This window comes from Argopecten irradians, chromosome 4 (genome assembly GCF_041381155.1).
Source record: "Argopecten irradians isolate NY chromosome 4, Ai_NY, whole genome shotgun sequence".
In the NCBI taxonomy this organism is placed as follows: domain Eukaryota; kingdom Metazoa; phylum Mollusca; class Bivalvia; order Pectinida; family Pectinidae; genus Argopecten; species Argopecten irradians.
In genome coordinates this window covers 41,282,676-41,299,575 of record NC_091137.1, presented here as the reverse complement: position 1 = coordinate 41,299,575, position 16,900 = coordinate 41,282,676, and the positions used below count along the sequence as shown (strand labels likewise).

General features: G+C 36.2%; 1 protein-coding gene across 1 annotated transcript; it reads right to left on the bottom strand.

Moving 5' to 3' along the window:
• Window positions 1–441: 441 nt before the first annotated feature.
• Window positions 442–12,271, bottom strand: LOC138321687 (enolase-phosphatase E1-like). The gene is made up of 10 exons (XM_069265567.1): window positions 12,125–12,271; window positions 11,193–11,321; window positions 10,128–10,258; window positions 9,708–9,768; window positions 9,322–9,479; window positions 8,625–8,697; window positions 4,896–6,999; window positions 3,959–4,160; window positions 3,499–3,589; window positions 442–2,805 (listed from the first exon to the last, which is right to left on the bottom strand). Exons 1-10 carry the CDS (start codon window positions 12,174–12,176, stop codon window positions 998–1,000), a joined length of 4,809 nt encoding a protein of 1,602 aa, XP_069121668.1. The 5' UTR covers window positions 12,177–12,271; the 3' UTR covers window positions 442–997.
• Between the last annotated feature and the right edge of the window lie 4,629 nt (window positions 12,272–16,900).

The following is a 16,900-nucleotide window of genomic DNA, read 5'->3' as shown; positions in this document are numbered from 1 at the left end:
TGTCATTCATATCAAGTCCGATAGGTATTCTGATGGTGTGGTAGTCTGACAGTGTGTTGTTCTGTAAACAAACTTATTTTTGCATACTGTTAAGTTTCGCAATCATAGTGAAATCACAGGAAATAATCATTGCAAATATGAATTCTAATCATAATAATTCTCAACAAGTCGGAACTCGTGGAATTAATTTGCTGCGAATTTGTGGCTCATACAAAAGTTGCCACAAAAGTAATTTGGTTTACTGTATTGACTATTCCGAATTTGCACATTACAGAGTTACCTCCCATGCGGGTAGGTATCCATTGTTTCTTGAGCACAATTCACGTCGTTTTCTCCAAAAAGAATTACGTTACACTCGCTAACGAATGACGTCACAATCAATACCTATCCGCAAGTGCAGATAACTCTGTAATATGCAAATACAGAATTGAAACTATAAAAAGTAAGGAATGCATTTTGATCATTTTGTCAGTGATAGAAAAGAGGTGAAATCGAATGATATCTGTAGACATACACATGGTTAGGTAACAAACTGGTCTGATAAAGGGTTTCGAGATACCAAAATGATGTGGATTGCGATTCATTTACTGTGAAATGTTCAGATAATATTTAGTAAGATAAGCAAATATGGCTGTTGAACACTAGTTTTTGATGCAAATAAAATCAAATCCCTGTCAAGTATGTTATCAAATCTTTTATTTATTTTAATATCCTTCATATCAGCTGTAAACCTGTAAAAAATTGAATAGCTTGTAGAATAAATCTGTAGGAAAATATAAAAATTGTGAATACAATAAATACTAAAATAAAGAGTATAAAAACAATGCTGCCTATTGTTTAGCACTTAAGCCTGTATAACTAAGAACTTGGATCTCCGAAGTCCTGATAAAGAAAACCACATTAGGTTGTGGACCCAGTCCTATAGATGGTGATAAGTATATGTTCATAAAATACATATATAATGTTAAAGCTGCGAGAGGATGCAGCATCTAAGTGTTTAAGAGGAATAACGTGACTTGAATCCAAGTCCCTTTTTGCCGATTGGCCGACCACTATTTACATTGATGCCGACGTAAGTTTTGTAAGGTCTTGGTTTAACATCTGGAGCTGCCAAAGTCGGTACTTCAGGTTTTTCTGCTACCTTATAGAAATGAGGATCCTTGGACACCTGTAAAAAGAAGTCCATATTTTCTTTGGCTTTGCCAGCAGACACCACAGGTTGTATCAAGCTCAGGGCATCATTCTTCTTTGAGAACATCCGAGACAGAGGTTTCGGAGGACCAGGATGATGATAATATTCATAGGTGTCTTTAGCGGATGAATAAGTGTTGCTGTGAACGCGATTAGAGATCCTAGATGCTGGCTGCTGGCTTTTTGGTTTGGTGTTTTGATGAGAGTTTGGTTCTGAGTAAAGGTTAGGCGTTTCTTTCTGCTCAGTTGAAGGCTCTGGAGCTATGGCATTTCTACGTGGGGTAGACTCGCCTTCGGAATCTTCTTCATTTTCCTGTTCACTATCAGGCATCTGAAAAAAACTTGTGTCCCTGGCTACAGCTCTGAAGAATTCTAGGTTTTGGTGAGCGACGTCTCGACTGATGTAGTTATTTGGGTCGTCAGGGATGTACCCTGGGCTCCGCCTTCCTGCTCTTGACTTTACAATTTTGGATTCCATAGCATCAGCCTCATCATAAAACTCTGGATATTTTGATACTGTCTGGAAGAACAGTAAATTACCATCAGCCGTTTCTCGATCAAGTGTATATTCTCCGGCGTCTGTTCTGGCATATGATCGCATAATGTTCTCCTCCTCTGATTTTAAGGCTTTACTTTTGTTTTGAGTGGCCCTTGAGACACATCTGAAGAAGTCCAGATTTTCCTCCTTATTTCTGTGATAGCGATCTGTAAGACTGGGTGCATAGGAAGGCTCCTTATAATTCTGCTCGTCTTCCTCTTGGTAGCTTCCGTATTCATCACCAAATTGCAGCTTTTCAGCGTTTTGGGCTGCACGGTTTGCGATTCTGGCTAAAACTTCTGCAGACAATTTTGCATCTCTTTTAGGTGTCGAAGTTGATTTCCAGTATCTGGGATCTGCTGATGCTTCATTCAAGTCGCCTTCAACATTGGGAGATGACTGTTGTTGCAGAGGAACTGAATCATCCTCAGCACTGCAGAGTGTCCTCAACTTCTGCCTCAGGTCAGACAGAGATTCCGTATCCTCATAGTTCTCCGCCTGTTCCATACTCTCATACCCTGTTTCATCCAGGGATGCACCATTTTCATGAGATTGTTGATCACAGTAAGCTTTTAGAGGAGACATTGGATTCATCTCAGATTCATTTGGAAAGATATTTCCGAAAGGAGTTTTGATAAACAGATCCTGAGCACTTTCCGATTTCAACTTGTCTGCGCTTAAATCTTTCCAAAATTGGGCTCCTGGAAGATTCTTCTCCGGGGCACGGAATGTAACTTGGAGTTTTTCATACTGTGCTTTTTGTTTTTCACTCAAATTTTCCAACAGGAATGTTCGGTCATTTTTCGGGTCATCATTTTTCTCTGGATTATGTGGTGTTTGACCTTGTCTCAATTCCTCTGGGTCAGCAGGGTTATTGACCTTAGGTCTGAAGTGACCGGCAGGGCGAGTGATTTCCTCCCAAGTCTGATTTGGGGTCAGTCTTAATTCCACCTCTGATCTGAGATCATTCATAAGGTTATCTACCTCGTGAGATAGGGTTTGGTTCTCCACAGCATCGGCTCTCTTCTGTTTATCTAATGCTGTGTTGTCCTGTGAACCAGGGTTATGGTCCACATCTGAAAGTAAAAAGAGTGATTGTTCATCGCACCTACTACAATAAGTACAAGAAATGTAATACATTGTACATACAAAAATCACAGGGATCTGAGAATTAGTTACACTTTATAAAATTATGGACCCACCAGAGTGAAATAAGACCATTTTTAGGCATTTTAGGGGCGGAGAAAAAAATTTGGTAAATCATACTATACATAGTACTTTGTAGGTAAAGGGTGGAAAGCTGCCGGACTCAAAACTTCTACCACATCTAGCTTTAGACGCTAAAAACCACATTTCTAGCGTGTCTTCATATAAACCGTTACTAGCGTTGGAAAGAGCGATAATTTTCCTTTCAATATTATCCCACACAACTGCACCAAGTGCTGTCACTAAGATGGTAGCAGCTCTGTTATGTACAGGTAAGGTATACTTTCAAGTTATAAATATGAGAGAAAATGATATGAGAAATTTCTTCTCACTCAAACTAATGCTATATCCAATGTCTGTTGATCAGAGCAGATAACATTAGGTTTTCAACTTTCTTTAAACAGACATTATAGACACTGAAATATGAATATTAGTTTGGCTTTTGAATACTGTCCCAAAAAGTTTGATATATATATGTATATTACTTCACAGTAAATTAGGCTACTGATAAATATCATTCTACTCTATCCTGATGTCACCCGTAGCCCTATATAGCTACCTACCAGTGACACCAAAAGCCTGTTTCCTCACACCACCTGTGGCTGCCCTCTCCTCTTGTACAAGACACACTGGGGGTAGGTTCATTTTATCCACCTATCACAAAACACGCATCAATAAGAAGGGATACATTTCAATGACATAAAATTATAGTAGAATAAGTATGAAATGTGTATAGTTCAGCAACACAGTGTTGAAGCTGTAGTATGTTCTATGTATATCTACATTGTATGATCAAGTAAAGGTCATTATAGCATGATTTCTGTAAATGACACCTGTTAATCATATCGGAAGAAAACACAAAAGGTATGAAGTTTGAATTAGAGTTATGCTGGTGCCAGCCAAATCAAACAAATGTGCAGAAGACAGCCAACATAAAATTATAGTCCTTCCTCAACTGAGTTAAAACTTTCAAATGCATCAAAGTTCTACCGCACAGTATGGATGATAGCGCTATGTGATCACCTTAAAGACACTTGGGGCCAGTTCTTCCCTGGGACCGGGAGCAGGAAACTTTATAGGATTCTCCTGTCCTGTATCTAGCGGTGGATCCTTGCAGTCGGTGGCTGGATCTTCCAACTCCTCGGTCTCGTCCACTTCCTGGATCGAGTGGGGAATACTCATGTTGGAGTTACTCCATAGAGATCGCGATTCTGGTCGGTTGGGCCTGTGGTTGTAAATGTTTTCATCTGTTTAGCTTTACTTAAAAACATTCCATTTGTTCGCAATTGTCTTTTGAAATATCATGAAATAGTGTTGATAACAATCTGATTAAAATAAAAATCCGTATAACCACTCCGTTCAATAAAGGATCTGACAACATCCTATATTGGGTCATGTTCGGATGACCTTCATACCACCTGTACTTGTATTTTCTTCACCAATTGAAAATATCATTTCGTCCCAGTATGCATATACATTTAGCTTTATTGTGCCCTTAGGACGAGAGGGCTACATGCACAAAAATAGGTTTGACAGCTTTTTCAAAACTAATTCGTTCCCAGTCAAGATTCTTGCAGCAGCAATTTGATTGGCCAAGTCCAGAACATGACCCCTAATGGGATGTTGTCAGATCCTCTTATCCAACATAGTGATAATAAGGATCTGTATATTAATCAGATTGTGTTAATAATAATGTTTATTTTCTTATTTTCTATAACACAAAGTGCCTTAGGCTCTGAAAACATTTACTATTTGTGACAATATTGAAATGAAAAAAGATTTTGTATCAATAATTAATCTAATTGATATAGATTTACCTATTAAACTTTTCTAATGTTCAGTAGTGTGTACAAACATATTAAAATCCAGAATCTAGCTAATCTCATTGATTGTGAAATAATCAACATAACCAGCACTTTACAAGGCCCCTAATTATATTAATGATGAAGACCAAACTCACCCTGATTGATTTATTCTCCTGACAACCGCCTCTTTATCCAAGGTTATCTCCCTTTTATCTAAGGTTATCTCCCTTTTATCTATGGTTATCTCCCTTTTATCTATGGTTGTCTCCCTTTTATCTATGGTTGTCTCCCTTTGTGTGGTATCATCATCACACCCAACAGGTCTGGGTCTGTCTTCTTTTGGTACAAACTGGATATTGTGGTCATCATCCTCTGGAGAAATGGACACATACTGCTGATCAACCAAATATTGCTGACCAATGAGATGACATTGTGACTGTTGCTTGTATCTCTTTGTATTTTTGGACCTCACACCTGTAGGTTTTCCATTGAATGTTTGGTTTGCCAAAAGGGTTGGTCCAACTCCTGCATCAACATACTTTTTATTGGATTTTTCAGGAACTAAATTCTCCTCCGCATTGAACTCAGTATTCAAGATGGACTCTGATACCATCATGTCTTCATCTTTAATGGCAGGGGTTTCAGAACAATTAGCATCTTCATATTTCATTTTTCTTTCTTTTCTTTTCTGTTTTGAATTCTGCTCCTGTAATCCTTCCCCGTGTGTAACCTCCTTCAGTTTCTTTTTGGTTTTACAATGAGTGTTTTCCTTTTTAAAGCTAGTACTTGAACTCTCTTCACCTTGAATTGCTTTAAAATCTCCAGAGATGACTTGTTCTTCACAGTTAGCGAGCAAGCCTTCTTTTTCATTGTAGTACTCGGGCAATCCTTCTGCCTTGTTTCTTTGTGTAGATATATCCTTGCCCTCTGAACTCTCTGTTTCCTGTTCTTGTTTTACAGATAAGCCATGGTCATAAGCTGCTTTGGCTTCTTTTTCCCTTTTTCTCTGAGCACATTTTCTCCTTCGCTCTTCCTGAGAGAGCTTCTCCATGCTAACTTTGTCTGACTTATTTTCTGCTGACTGTTCAGCTTTCTCAACGCTGGTGTTTAGCTCTTTGTTATTGCTGCAATTTAATCTCGTATCTTCCATATTTCTGGTTTTATAGTAGTCCAGTGACTGTTGATGGACAGGGGAGTTCTCCATCGCTTCTCTGTAATTCCTAGCCTCCTCTTCAATCAATCTGGCCTCCTCTCTCTTCATCTCATACTCAATTGGAAAATTTTCTGTACATTTCATATCTTCATCCCTAGCAGCCAGCGTTTCCTTCTGTTTTTTCTTTTTTATTCGCTTTTTTCCAGGTTTGGTTATTCCGTCCTGAATATCTGGTGTACGAATGTCTCCTTTTCTTTTCATTTTTTCCCACTGTTCAAGTTTTTCCTCATATGACGAGTATGAGACAGTAACACTTCCTTGTGTCTCCATGTCTCGTTCTGCCTCCAGCCTAATAACAGTTCCCTGTTGTCCAGGACCATATTCAGTTGCTTCTGCTTGCCCTTCACTATATAATTTATCATCATCTTGCTTTATTTTCTTCTTTTTGCTTTTTTTCTTGCGTTTTTCTTCTTGTGGGATTTCTTGCTCTTTGATGTAGCCCTCTGCTGCCATTCTCATTTCTTTTCTCTTCTTCCTGTCAGCTCGTCGTTTGGCCTTCTCTAAATCCAGACCGTTATCTGGATTAGTTGAAACATTGCATGGTTCAGTGTACAAAGCAGGATTGCTTCCAACTTCTTCATCATAGATTTCTGGTTTAGATTCTTCAATCCATGTCTGGATGTGCTGATTCTCGTGTGGTAAATTGTCTCTGGGAATATGAGGGGTGTAGTCTGGATTCTTCCTGCTTTCCTCTGATTCCGGAGAAGTTGTGTGATGATTTTCCCTTCCATTTTCTAGCACAGACGTCTGAGGTACTGAAGTGTTACCTGGTGTAGCCGGTCGCGGGGTTTTGTAGTCTTCACCCACACGGAGCTCCTCAGGTGGTTGGTCTGAGAGGGACTCAAAAGTCCCCTCACCTGCTTGATCATTTTGTCTAGCACTAGGGCTGGGGTATACCCTCACATTGGTTTGGAATTGGACAGATTTGCTGTCTGTTTTATTACTCATAGTCTCTGGATCCTGTTTTGTTTCATCCCCCTCAGCTTCTGCAGTTGGTCCTCGGGGTGCTTTGGTAGGTACAGCAGGCTCATCTATGTGTTTTGCATCTATAACATATAATACATATAACTTTACATAATATGACATCAGGCATGGTTGTCATGGCATCAATGTATTGTTAAAATGACATCAGGGCATGGTTGTCATGACATCAATGTATTGTTAACATGACATCAGAGCATGGTTGTCATGGTATCAATGTATTGTTAACATGACATCAGGGCATGGTTGTCATGACATCAATGTATTGTTAACATGACATCAGGGCATGGTTGTCATGACATCAAGGTATTATTTAAACATGACATCAGGCATGGTTGTCGTGTATCAATGTATTACAAATAGTGTGTATATCAATGTTTTAACATGACATCAGGGCATGGTTGTCATGACATCAATGTATTGTTAACATGACATCAGGGCATGGTTGTCATGACATCAATGTAATGTTAACATGACATCAGGGCATGGTTGTCATGACATCAATGTATTGTTAACATCACATCAGGATTTGTATGACATCAATGTATTGTTAACATGACATCAGGGCATGGTTGTCATGGTATCAATGTATTGTTAACATGACATCAGAGATGGTTGTCATGGAATCAATGTATTGTTAACATGACATCAGAGCATGGTTGTCATGACATCAATGTATTGTTAACATGACATCAGGGCATGGTTGTCATGACATCAATGGTATTGTTTAACATAACATCAGGGAATAGTTGTCATGCATCAATGTATTGTTAACATAACATCAGGGAATAGTTGTCATGACATCAATGTATTGTAAATACATCAGGATGTTGTATGATCAATGTATTGTTAACATGACATCAGGGACATGTTGTCATGCATCAAATGTATTGTTAACATGACATCAGGCATGGTTGTCATGCATCAATGTATTGTTAACATGACATCAGAGCATGGTTGTCATGGACATCAATGTATTGTTAACATGACATCAGAGCATGGTTGTATGACATCAATGTAGTTAACATGACATCAGGGATGTTGTCATGAATCAATGTATTGTTAAATGACATAGAGGGTTGTCATGATCAATGTTTGTCATGACATCAGGCATCAATCAATGTATTGTTAACATGACATCAGGGCATGGTTGTCATGGATCAATGTATTGTAACATGACATCAGGTATTCATCATGTTGTTAAATGACATAGGCATGGTTGTCATGTATCAATGTATTGTTAACATGACATACATAGGACAATTATTTTGCATCGGCAGGTTGTCATGCATCAATGTATTGTTAACATGACATCATGGGATGCATATGTTGTGCATGCTGTTGTCATGTATCAATGTATTGTAACATGACATCAGGGCATGTTGTCATGTGACATCAATGTATTGTTAACATGACAACATCAGGGTATGACATCAATGTTTGTCATGACATCAGGCTGATGGCATGGTTGTCATGACATCAAGTATTGTTAACATAAAATCAGGCTGTGGCATGGTTGTCAGTGTACATCAATGTATTGTTAACATGAAATCAGGCTGATGGCACAGTTGTCATGACATCAAGGTATTGTTAACATGAAATCAGGGATTAGTTGTCATGGCGTCAATGTGTTGTTCTATATGATATAATTCTTTTACATTGACATCCTATATAGATATATTATACTTACTTTCATTCCTACATTGTCCTGTGTTAACTATGGTACTCTCTGGCATTACTGTATGGTCATAATGAGGATGAAACTGTGAAAAAATATCAAGTAACATTAACGAAAAAATGATAATAGACAAGACATTTCAGTAATCTAAACATATACTGAATCATCAGAGACATTATAGCGTATTGAAAGTAACATGAGAAACATTTAGAGTATGGGAGTAACATTAACAATATAGGAAGTAACACAAGTGACATTTATATTATAGAGTGTAAGAAATAACTTCAATAACATTTTTAGAAAACAGAAATAACTTCAATAGCATTTGTACAGAAAACAAGGAGTAACATCAGTGACATCTATTCTGTATTTGCATATTACAGAGATATCTGCCCTTGTGGGTAGGTATTGATTGTGATGTCATGTGTTTGTGAGCATTACGTCATATTTTTCGGAGAAAATGAAGTGAATTGTGCTCACAAAATAATGACATAACAATCAACTCCTACCCACAAGGGAGCTAACTCTGTATTATACAAAGATGGAATAAAGTATACATGGGAAGTAAAATCAAGTGACTTTATTACAAGTGAAGAACATTTGTAATATCAGTGACATTATTACTTTTTTTTGTTAAATTTGAAGTTACATAACATTTTAATGAAATTTTTCAATGCCATTTTAATTTATTGATTATTTGAATCCCTACCTGCTTTTCAACAATAGTTTCTTCCGGCTCAGGAGACAGACTTGCGATATCAAATATGTTTGTGACGGAGATGTTTTGTGGAGGCAGATCTGTATGGGACACATCAGGTAACTCTGACTTGCCACTCCCTTTGGAAGAACAGCTTGTTGTTGGCTTTACTATGAAAAAATATATTGTAAAACAGTGGTTATCAATGGCAACAGAAGGACATTTCATTAACCCTCAAATAAGAAATATACTAAAGAATACATATAAAACAAACATGAAATGAAAGTAATTCTTGAATCTTTCATGCAAGATTTTTTTGCAATTGTGCTTTACTTTTAAGAATTAACATAATAGATAGAATAATTAAATTATGAACACCTCTAAATATTGTAACCTACCACTTAGGCGACGGATTACTTGCTGTACCCCAGGTGAAAAAGGTCTTGGTGAAGGAGCTTTCTAAAACAATAACGTAGATGTACATTAATTGTTAAGGATAAAATTAAGTCATATGTTCTCCCAAACCCATCCTTCCCTAAAAAATATAGGTCACTGTAATTAGTGTCTTTTGAAATCAATTAATATCTTCATCAATTATTTATTCGGAAAATTCACATGATTAAAAACCTACATTTTTCATGAAAGGAAAAAGATAATCAATAAATGTTTTTAATGTGTGTTATAAAACCTGAAGTTTTGGGTTTTTTTTCAGTCAGAGGTCAAAACGTGGGTCAAATACAAGATATTTATATTATTGTAGGTATAGAAGGTGATTTACTTCTGATTCTGTACCAATCAGCAGTTGCGTTTTATTCTACCTGTGATGTCAGTGAAGGTTCGGTGTGTTCAGGAAGCTCCATGATGACAGATAGTGAGCGATCTTCTAAAACGGATGTACCAGATTGTCGACTTGGATGAGTTCTTTTTCTAAAATTTTTACGAAACCGAGCTGACAAATAAAAAATATAATATAAGATAATTAATTTAAATCTAAAAAAACACTAAATGTTAAAAGTAGAGAATAACTTGTCAACATGACTCTCGTCTTATCCAGATCCCTGTCCATTGCAACATGATATTGTGTGACATTTTCTTTCTTATCTATTAGACCTACCGTATTCGATCCAATAAGCGCCCAAGGCGCTTAAAAAATTGATAAAAATGAAAAGGTGCTAATAAGTCATAATTATTGCAAATTTATACCGTTTTATGTAGTTTTGGTCCTTATTTGTGCCTGGGCAATTGAAATTGAGGCCTCAAAAAGGGGGAGGGGCGCTTATAGGGACATGGGCGCTTATTGGGTCGAATACGGTATATACCATTCACAATGGACATTTGTTGTAGCAAAACTGAAGGCAACAGAAGACACATTTAATTTGTTCCTGTGATGTACATCAAAATAATTGAATCCATGTGTTAGTACACTGTCTTGACTGTGTGGCTTTAAGGTTGGGCGTGCTCTATCTCTCTCCGTAATCTTCAAATGAAGTTTATGTAGGCCAGTGATTGGTCAGTTTTTGTCTCATGAAATGTCTTCAGTTTTACTATGAGATAGTGCAGGGGTGGGTGTAGTAACAGGATAATAACACCTGGGACAAGTGGTAAAGTTATCTGAAATTCTACCACAGTGTCGCTGGTACCATACACAACCACAAAGGCTAATTACTGGGGCAATTGCCAAGAACTGACCAATGGTCATTGGTTTCTCCCAACCAACCTAAAACCACCACAATACCTTTTGAACCAAGTTTTACGCTCCAGGTCTTACCTGTCAACAAAATTTGGATAAATGTTCAAAGTTATTTGTTCTGGTGGTGAATTCAGCAATATGGTTTTTTTCTAAAAAGTAATTTTATAACAAAAACATGACTATTTGTACTTACACAATAATCTGCGGAAAAATATTTTAAATCTTGTGGAAAATCCCAACCTTATCCTTACTCTCCCCGAGCTGGTACTGCTGGCAATTGAAGAATTGGAAGAGGAACCTGCTGGTGATATTGTACCACTAGCTGAAAGAGGAAACGAAAGAAAGCAAAAACATCATTTAGGATAAATAAATGATATATCATTGAGTTTTCTTTTAATTTTCTTTTCTCTTCACTTGGACCACAGGCGTCTGCATCTGGTTTTGGAAAAATAAAATATACTAACCCTACTTTATGAACATACAGTCGTGTGCCAAAAGTCTTCGTAATTTTTATTTTTCCCTATATATTCTATGTATTTTTACATATTTTCTTAGATTTTTCTTGATCTCATCTAGGCGTAGATTTTAATCAAATTTGGTATTACTTGTAGAAAATTATCTACACTTTCAGCTCATAATATTTACACAATTTTCCTTTATGCCCTTTTTGAGAAAACCGTATTTCATTACCAGGCAAAACTTTTTCGTTGCCATTTTGGTAAGAACAAAGAAGGAAATGACGTCATAAGTTTAAGTGGTGCACAAAAACAATATATATTTTGAAAACAAAATATCGGAAAATTATACAAATATTATGAGCTGAAAGTGTAGATAATTCTCAAGTATGCCAAAATTGAGTAAAATCCGCCAATAGATGAGATCAGGAAAAAATCAAAGAAAAGATGTAAAAATACATAGAATATATAGGGAAAAATAAAAATTACGAAGACTTTTGGCACGTTATTGTAGTACTGGTAGGGTTAGGATATCTTATTTTTCCAAAACCAGATGCAGACGCCTGTGCTTGGACCATGGGATTCGATGCGTTAGTTGAGTACATATAAAGATATAAATACTTTCTAGACAAACAATCAAAAGTTACAAAAACATTTAAGCGATACTTACATCCACTACCACATAGTAGAAACCTGTTCCGCCTCTTCTTAATTGTCATCATGCAACCGCAGCCCACGGTTGGAGCGTCTTGTCTCCATGTTGGTTGCTACCGCCAACAAAACTTCAAAACGAGGCATGCCGGAAGTCGCATAACTGATCGGGAACCATCGGTACTTTTCCTTAGTATGTATAAGAGTACAGCGGATATTGGTACTATCAAAAATTCATTTTTACTCATATGGGTGTTTTAGGCTACTACATGGCTATTTTACATTCTTTTTATATAATACTTCAGAATATCACTGCCACGAACTATCAGTTCAACATTTTTCAACCAAAGGACACAAACATAATCTCAATCGGGGTTTTGAACTCCATGGTGGTACTTTTTCATGTATTATGCATGAGCGAGCGTTTCGCTATAAATCTTATTGGCTGGCTGAAAATGATAGGTGCTAAGCTCATCGTCGCTCATTTTCGTGTAACCCACACATCAGTGACACCCATGGAAAATGCCAACATAATGTATGGGAAAGTGGTACCACGGATTTCCAAACCCTGATTGAGGACCGTGTGATTGCGTGTAAATTTTATTGAAACGTGACTGCTATCGTCTAAGTGACGATATTTTGTTTAGTTGTGTAGGATCTTTGAAAGGACAATGGTCGCTCTTTCCAACGGTAGTATTTTTAACTGCTAAAGTTTTTTTTTCTTTTTCTCACATGGAGCCTCAAGATCACGTAACAGTCTAAGCCCAAAAAATGTCTTATTTTTAAACTTAACCAATCAAAGATGACGTTACAAAAACTTACGTCATTTATTATTGGCTAAGTCAAAACTTAGTCAACGATTGATTCTTTCGTGATCCTAGAGCCACCATGGGGAGATGATATAATTTACAACCGCCATTATTTGCATGACAAGGTAAAACAAGCCTCCATGTGTATACTTTTGTAAAATCGAATCCGGTCAAGCGCTCAATGTGCATTTGGTGACAGAAATTACATGTACCGAACCCCATGGACTTGCTAACCTGATATATTTTACCAAAATTTACTTAAGCATTGGTTGTCATATTTTTCACATGCATTGGTGTGATACACACATGGTGGTGACGTGAAACCCATTTTTTCTTGACCTCTTGAATTCAGATGAAGGTATTGGTACGACAGAGTATGGAACGCCAGAGCTACATAAGGCCACATACACTACATCATCCTGTTACCATCCAATATCATTACAAATACACATTCCATATGTTCACTAATTCATGATATATGATATATGATACTATGGCCTAACTGCCAATGTTAATACTGGGAAAATACTATGCATTGGACTTAGTAGCAACATATCGGTACTGTTCAGTGGCAATGTAAATATTAGCAACATATTAATCTACGACTCAAAAGTAATAGTAAAGGTTAGGCATGATGCATACACACTTCTTACCGACTTTTTTATGTTCATGTATACCTAAGAAGTAATATATAGGTAACCTTAAACATACATGTACATATGCTGTCGAAAGTAAGACACCCATTTGATAGTTTTGAAATATCTAGGTTGCCCTCGAAAAGTTTTAAAACAGATTATTAAGGTATGTATTTCTTAATTTAAGCTACACAGTGGTCAATCTTTGGTTAAATGTTTCATTATTTTACGATAATTCCGTTAAATGTATCTCTAAGCTGTTAGCAAGTGCGTCGAATATATACATTTCGTTTAAGCATATTTAATTTAACACACCTTAAAGGGACAATTCAGTCTAAGAGAACATTAAAATTTGTACATATATCGAAAAAAACCCAGTTCAAATGGAAATTAGACCAGTCGGTTTTACTGTGATATGCCTAAAAAGCCCATGGTGGCGACATGTGTGTGAAATGTTCAAACTCGCTCGCTGTCCGGCATTACACACTGTTGTCAAACTTCTTGTATGCCGAACCCTGTCCCTTGCTCGTAGAGTAATGCAACTTTTGTCTAGAACTGCTCAAATCGCTCTGACAGTAGTGTGTTTACCTTTTTAGGTGAATTGTCTTGCCTAAAAATCATTTTATAACCTTCTCAGTGGTTATGTAATTCATTTGTTTAACATGCGTGACTTTGGCTCGGGTATGGGTACAGCGTCCATATTGTACCTGCTTAATCGTATTGATCAACGATTTGATATTTCAACGACATTAATTAAAATACTTAACAATGTCGTGGAATTTGTCAATGTTTTACGTTATATGTTTCATAAGAAATGTAGAACGAAACATTTATGCTATATTTTGCTTCTTGGTTATGTAAAAGAATTAGCCTGAGTGAATTGTCCCTTTAAAAAATTGTTGATGATCGATGTGTCCATGTTTCTTTTTCCTATTCGTTTTTAAGGTATCGCTGTAAACGTAATACCGGAAAGTCGTACTGTGGTAAATGGGACCAAAAGAATTGTTTTCACTCTTAAGATACAAAAACTTAGTGGTATCAAAATACGAAGTAGGAAAATAATAATCTCTCAACTAGCAGACGATACTACGTTATTTCTGAAGTATAGAGACATCAATAGAGTATTACATATTGTTGAACAGTTTGGGAAAGTATCTGGTTTAAAATTAAACAAATCTAAAACGGAGGGGTTATACTTGGGTTGTAACAAAAATAAAAATAATACCTTTATGGGTATAAACTGGGTTAAGCAAATCAAGTCTTTAGGTATACACTTTGGTACAAACTTAAAGGTATGTTCAAATCTTAATTGGGCAGACAAAATAACAAGTATTGATGCCCTAATTAAAAATTGGAAAGAAAGAAAACTGTCCATGTTAGTAAAATCTGTTGTGGTGCAGTCTTTATTGATACCACAAATTACGTACTTAGCAAGTGTCCAATATATAAGTAACGATCAAATTAAGGAAATTGAAAGAAAGATTTATCGATTTATTTGGAACGATGGACCAGAGTGTGTTAAACGTAGTGTAATGATTGGTGATAAATCGGAAGGTGGTCTATTTATTCGGGATGTTGAATCCCATATTGATGTTTTAAATGTATCCTGGATAAAAAGATTATTATCTACTGAAGATTCGTCTTGGAAAGTGATTCCAAATTATTATTTAGACAAACTAGGTGGAACCAGAATATTGTTTCAAATGTTTCCGGGACACATACGCAACCTTCCAAAAACGATGTTCCAAAATTTTACATCAATATATTGCAATCGTGGTTGAAACTCAGGGAAAGTAATAAACCATTTGTTGATTATAATTATCGAGATATTTGTAAGAAGGTCATTTGGGGAAACAAATACATCAAAATTAATGGAAGTTCCCTTATCTACAATACATGGATTGAATCTAACCTAATCTTCATTAATGATATAATTGGTAATGACGGAATAGATGAATTGAAAATTTATCGACAATTAAAAGAAACAAGAAATTGGATAAGTGAGGTAATTCAGGTAAAGAAAGCTATTCCGAAAGAATGGAAAGATAAGCTGAAGGGAGATAACGCACGTACGACTGTACAAACATGTTCTGATCTTCTGGTGTTTGATAAAGGTGTTGGTGTTAAATTGCAAAATGTGAATAATAAATTTCTTTATTCTACTTTTATTAGAAAAAAGAAATCTCTTTCGTACTGTAGAGGTATGTGGGAAGGTATTTTTCAGCTAGAAAATACTGGTTCGATTTATCATGGTTTATTTGAATTATCAATAATAACATCATAGAGAATGATGAAAAAATATACAAATGGAAATTATTTAATAATATCCTTCCAAATGGAATTTTGCTTAAAAGATGGAATATTATTGAGGATGATACATGTTTGATATGTAAAATTAAGGATGATTATAAACACTATTTTATTGAATGTCGATGTGTAGATGCTTTGTGGAATTCAATTCATATATTTTTAGAAAAATACCACTACAATGTACAATTAAGGAAAATGATGTTCATTGTTATAGGTTATAAGATTGCTGATCAGAATTACAGCGAATTTAATGTTCTTTTGTCCTTAATTGGCTATACAATATACAAACATTATCATATTTCTAACAGAAGAGTTGACAATTGTTCTATTGTTTCCCTATTCAAACTATATCTCGATAGAAAGTTACTGTTACAACGATACAGAGATATGAAATTATTAAAGAATATGTCAATGTACTTAAATGATGAACAAAATAATTAAAAAGATGATTAAAAGAATAAATGAATAAAACATTGTGCAATGATGATAAACCTTGGGGCTCGGAGCGCTGCGCGCTTAAAATGTAATTGTAACAGTTTAATGTATATATTTTAAATGTAAAAGATGGTGGTCGAGATAAGATCGTAGTTGTTGATAAGAGATAGTTGTAAAGGAGAGAAGGTGGTTGAGGTGAAACGGTAGATGAGACGAGATAGTGGTAAACGTGAGATATCGGTTGAGACGAGATGATGGTAGAAGTGAGAGGCTGTTGAGACGAGATGGTGCATGGTAGAAGTGAGATGGCGGCAGAAGTGAGATAGCGGTAGAGACGAGATGGTGGTAGAAGTGATTTGGCGGGAGAAGTGAGATAGCGGTTGAGACGAGATGATGGAGTGATATATGGCGACTGAGACGGGATGACTAAAATGAAATGATGAGATGATGGTTGATACATATACGAGATGTTAGTTGGAATGAGAGGAGAGAGATAAGTAGAGAGCATGCTGGGATGTATGTATAAGAATTGTATTGAACGTGTAAAATCCAAGAGTCAAAACGGAAAATATGATACTTGTTCTATATACGCATGAGACTATATGA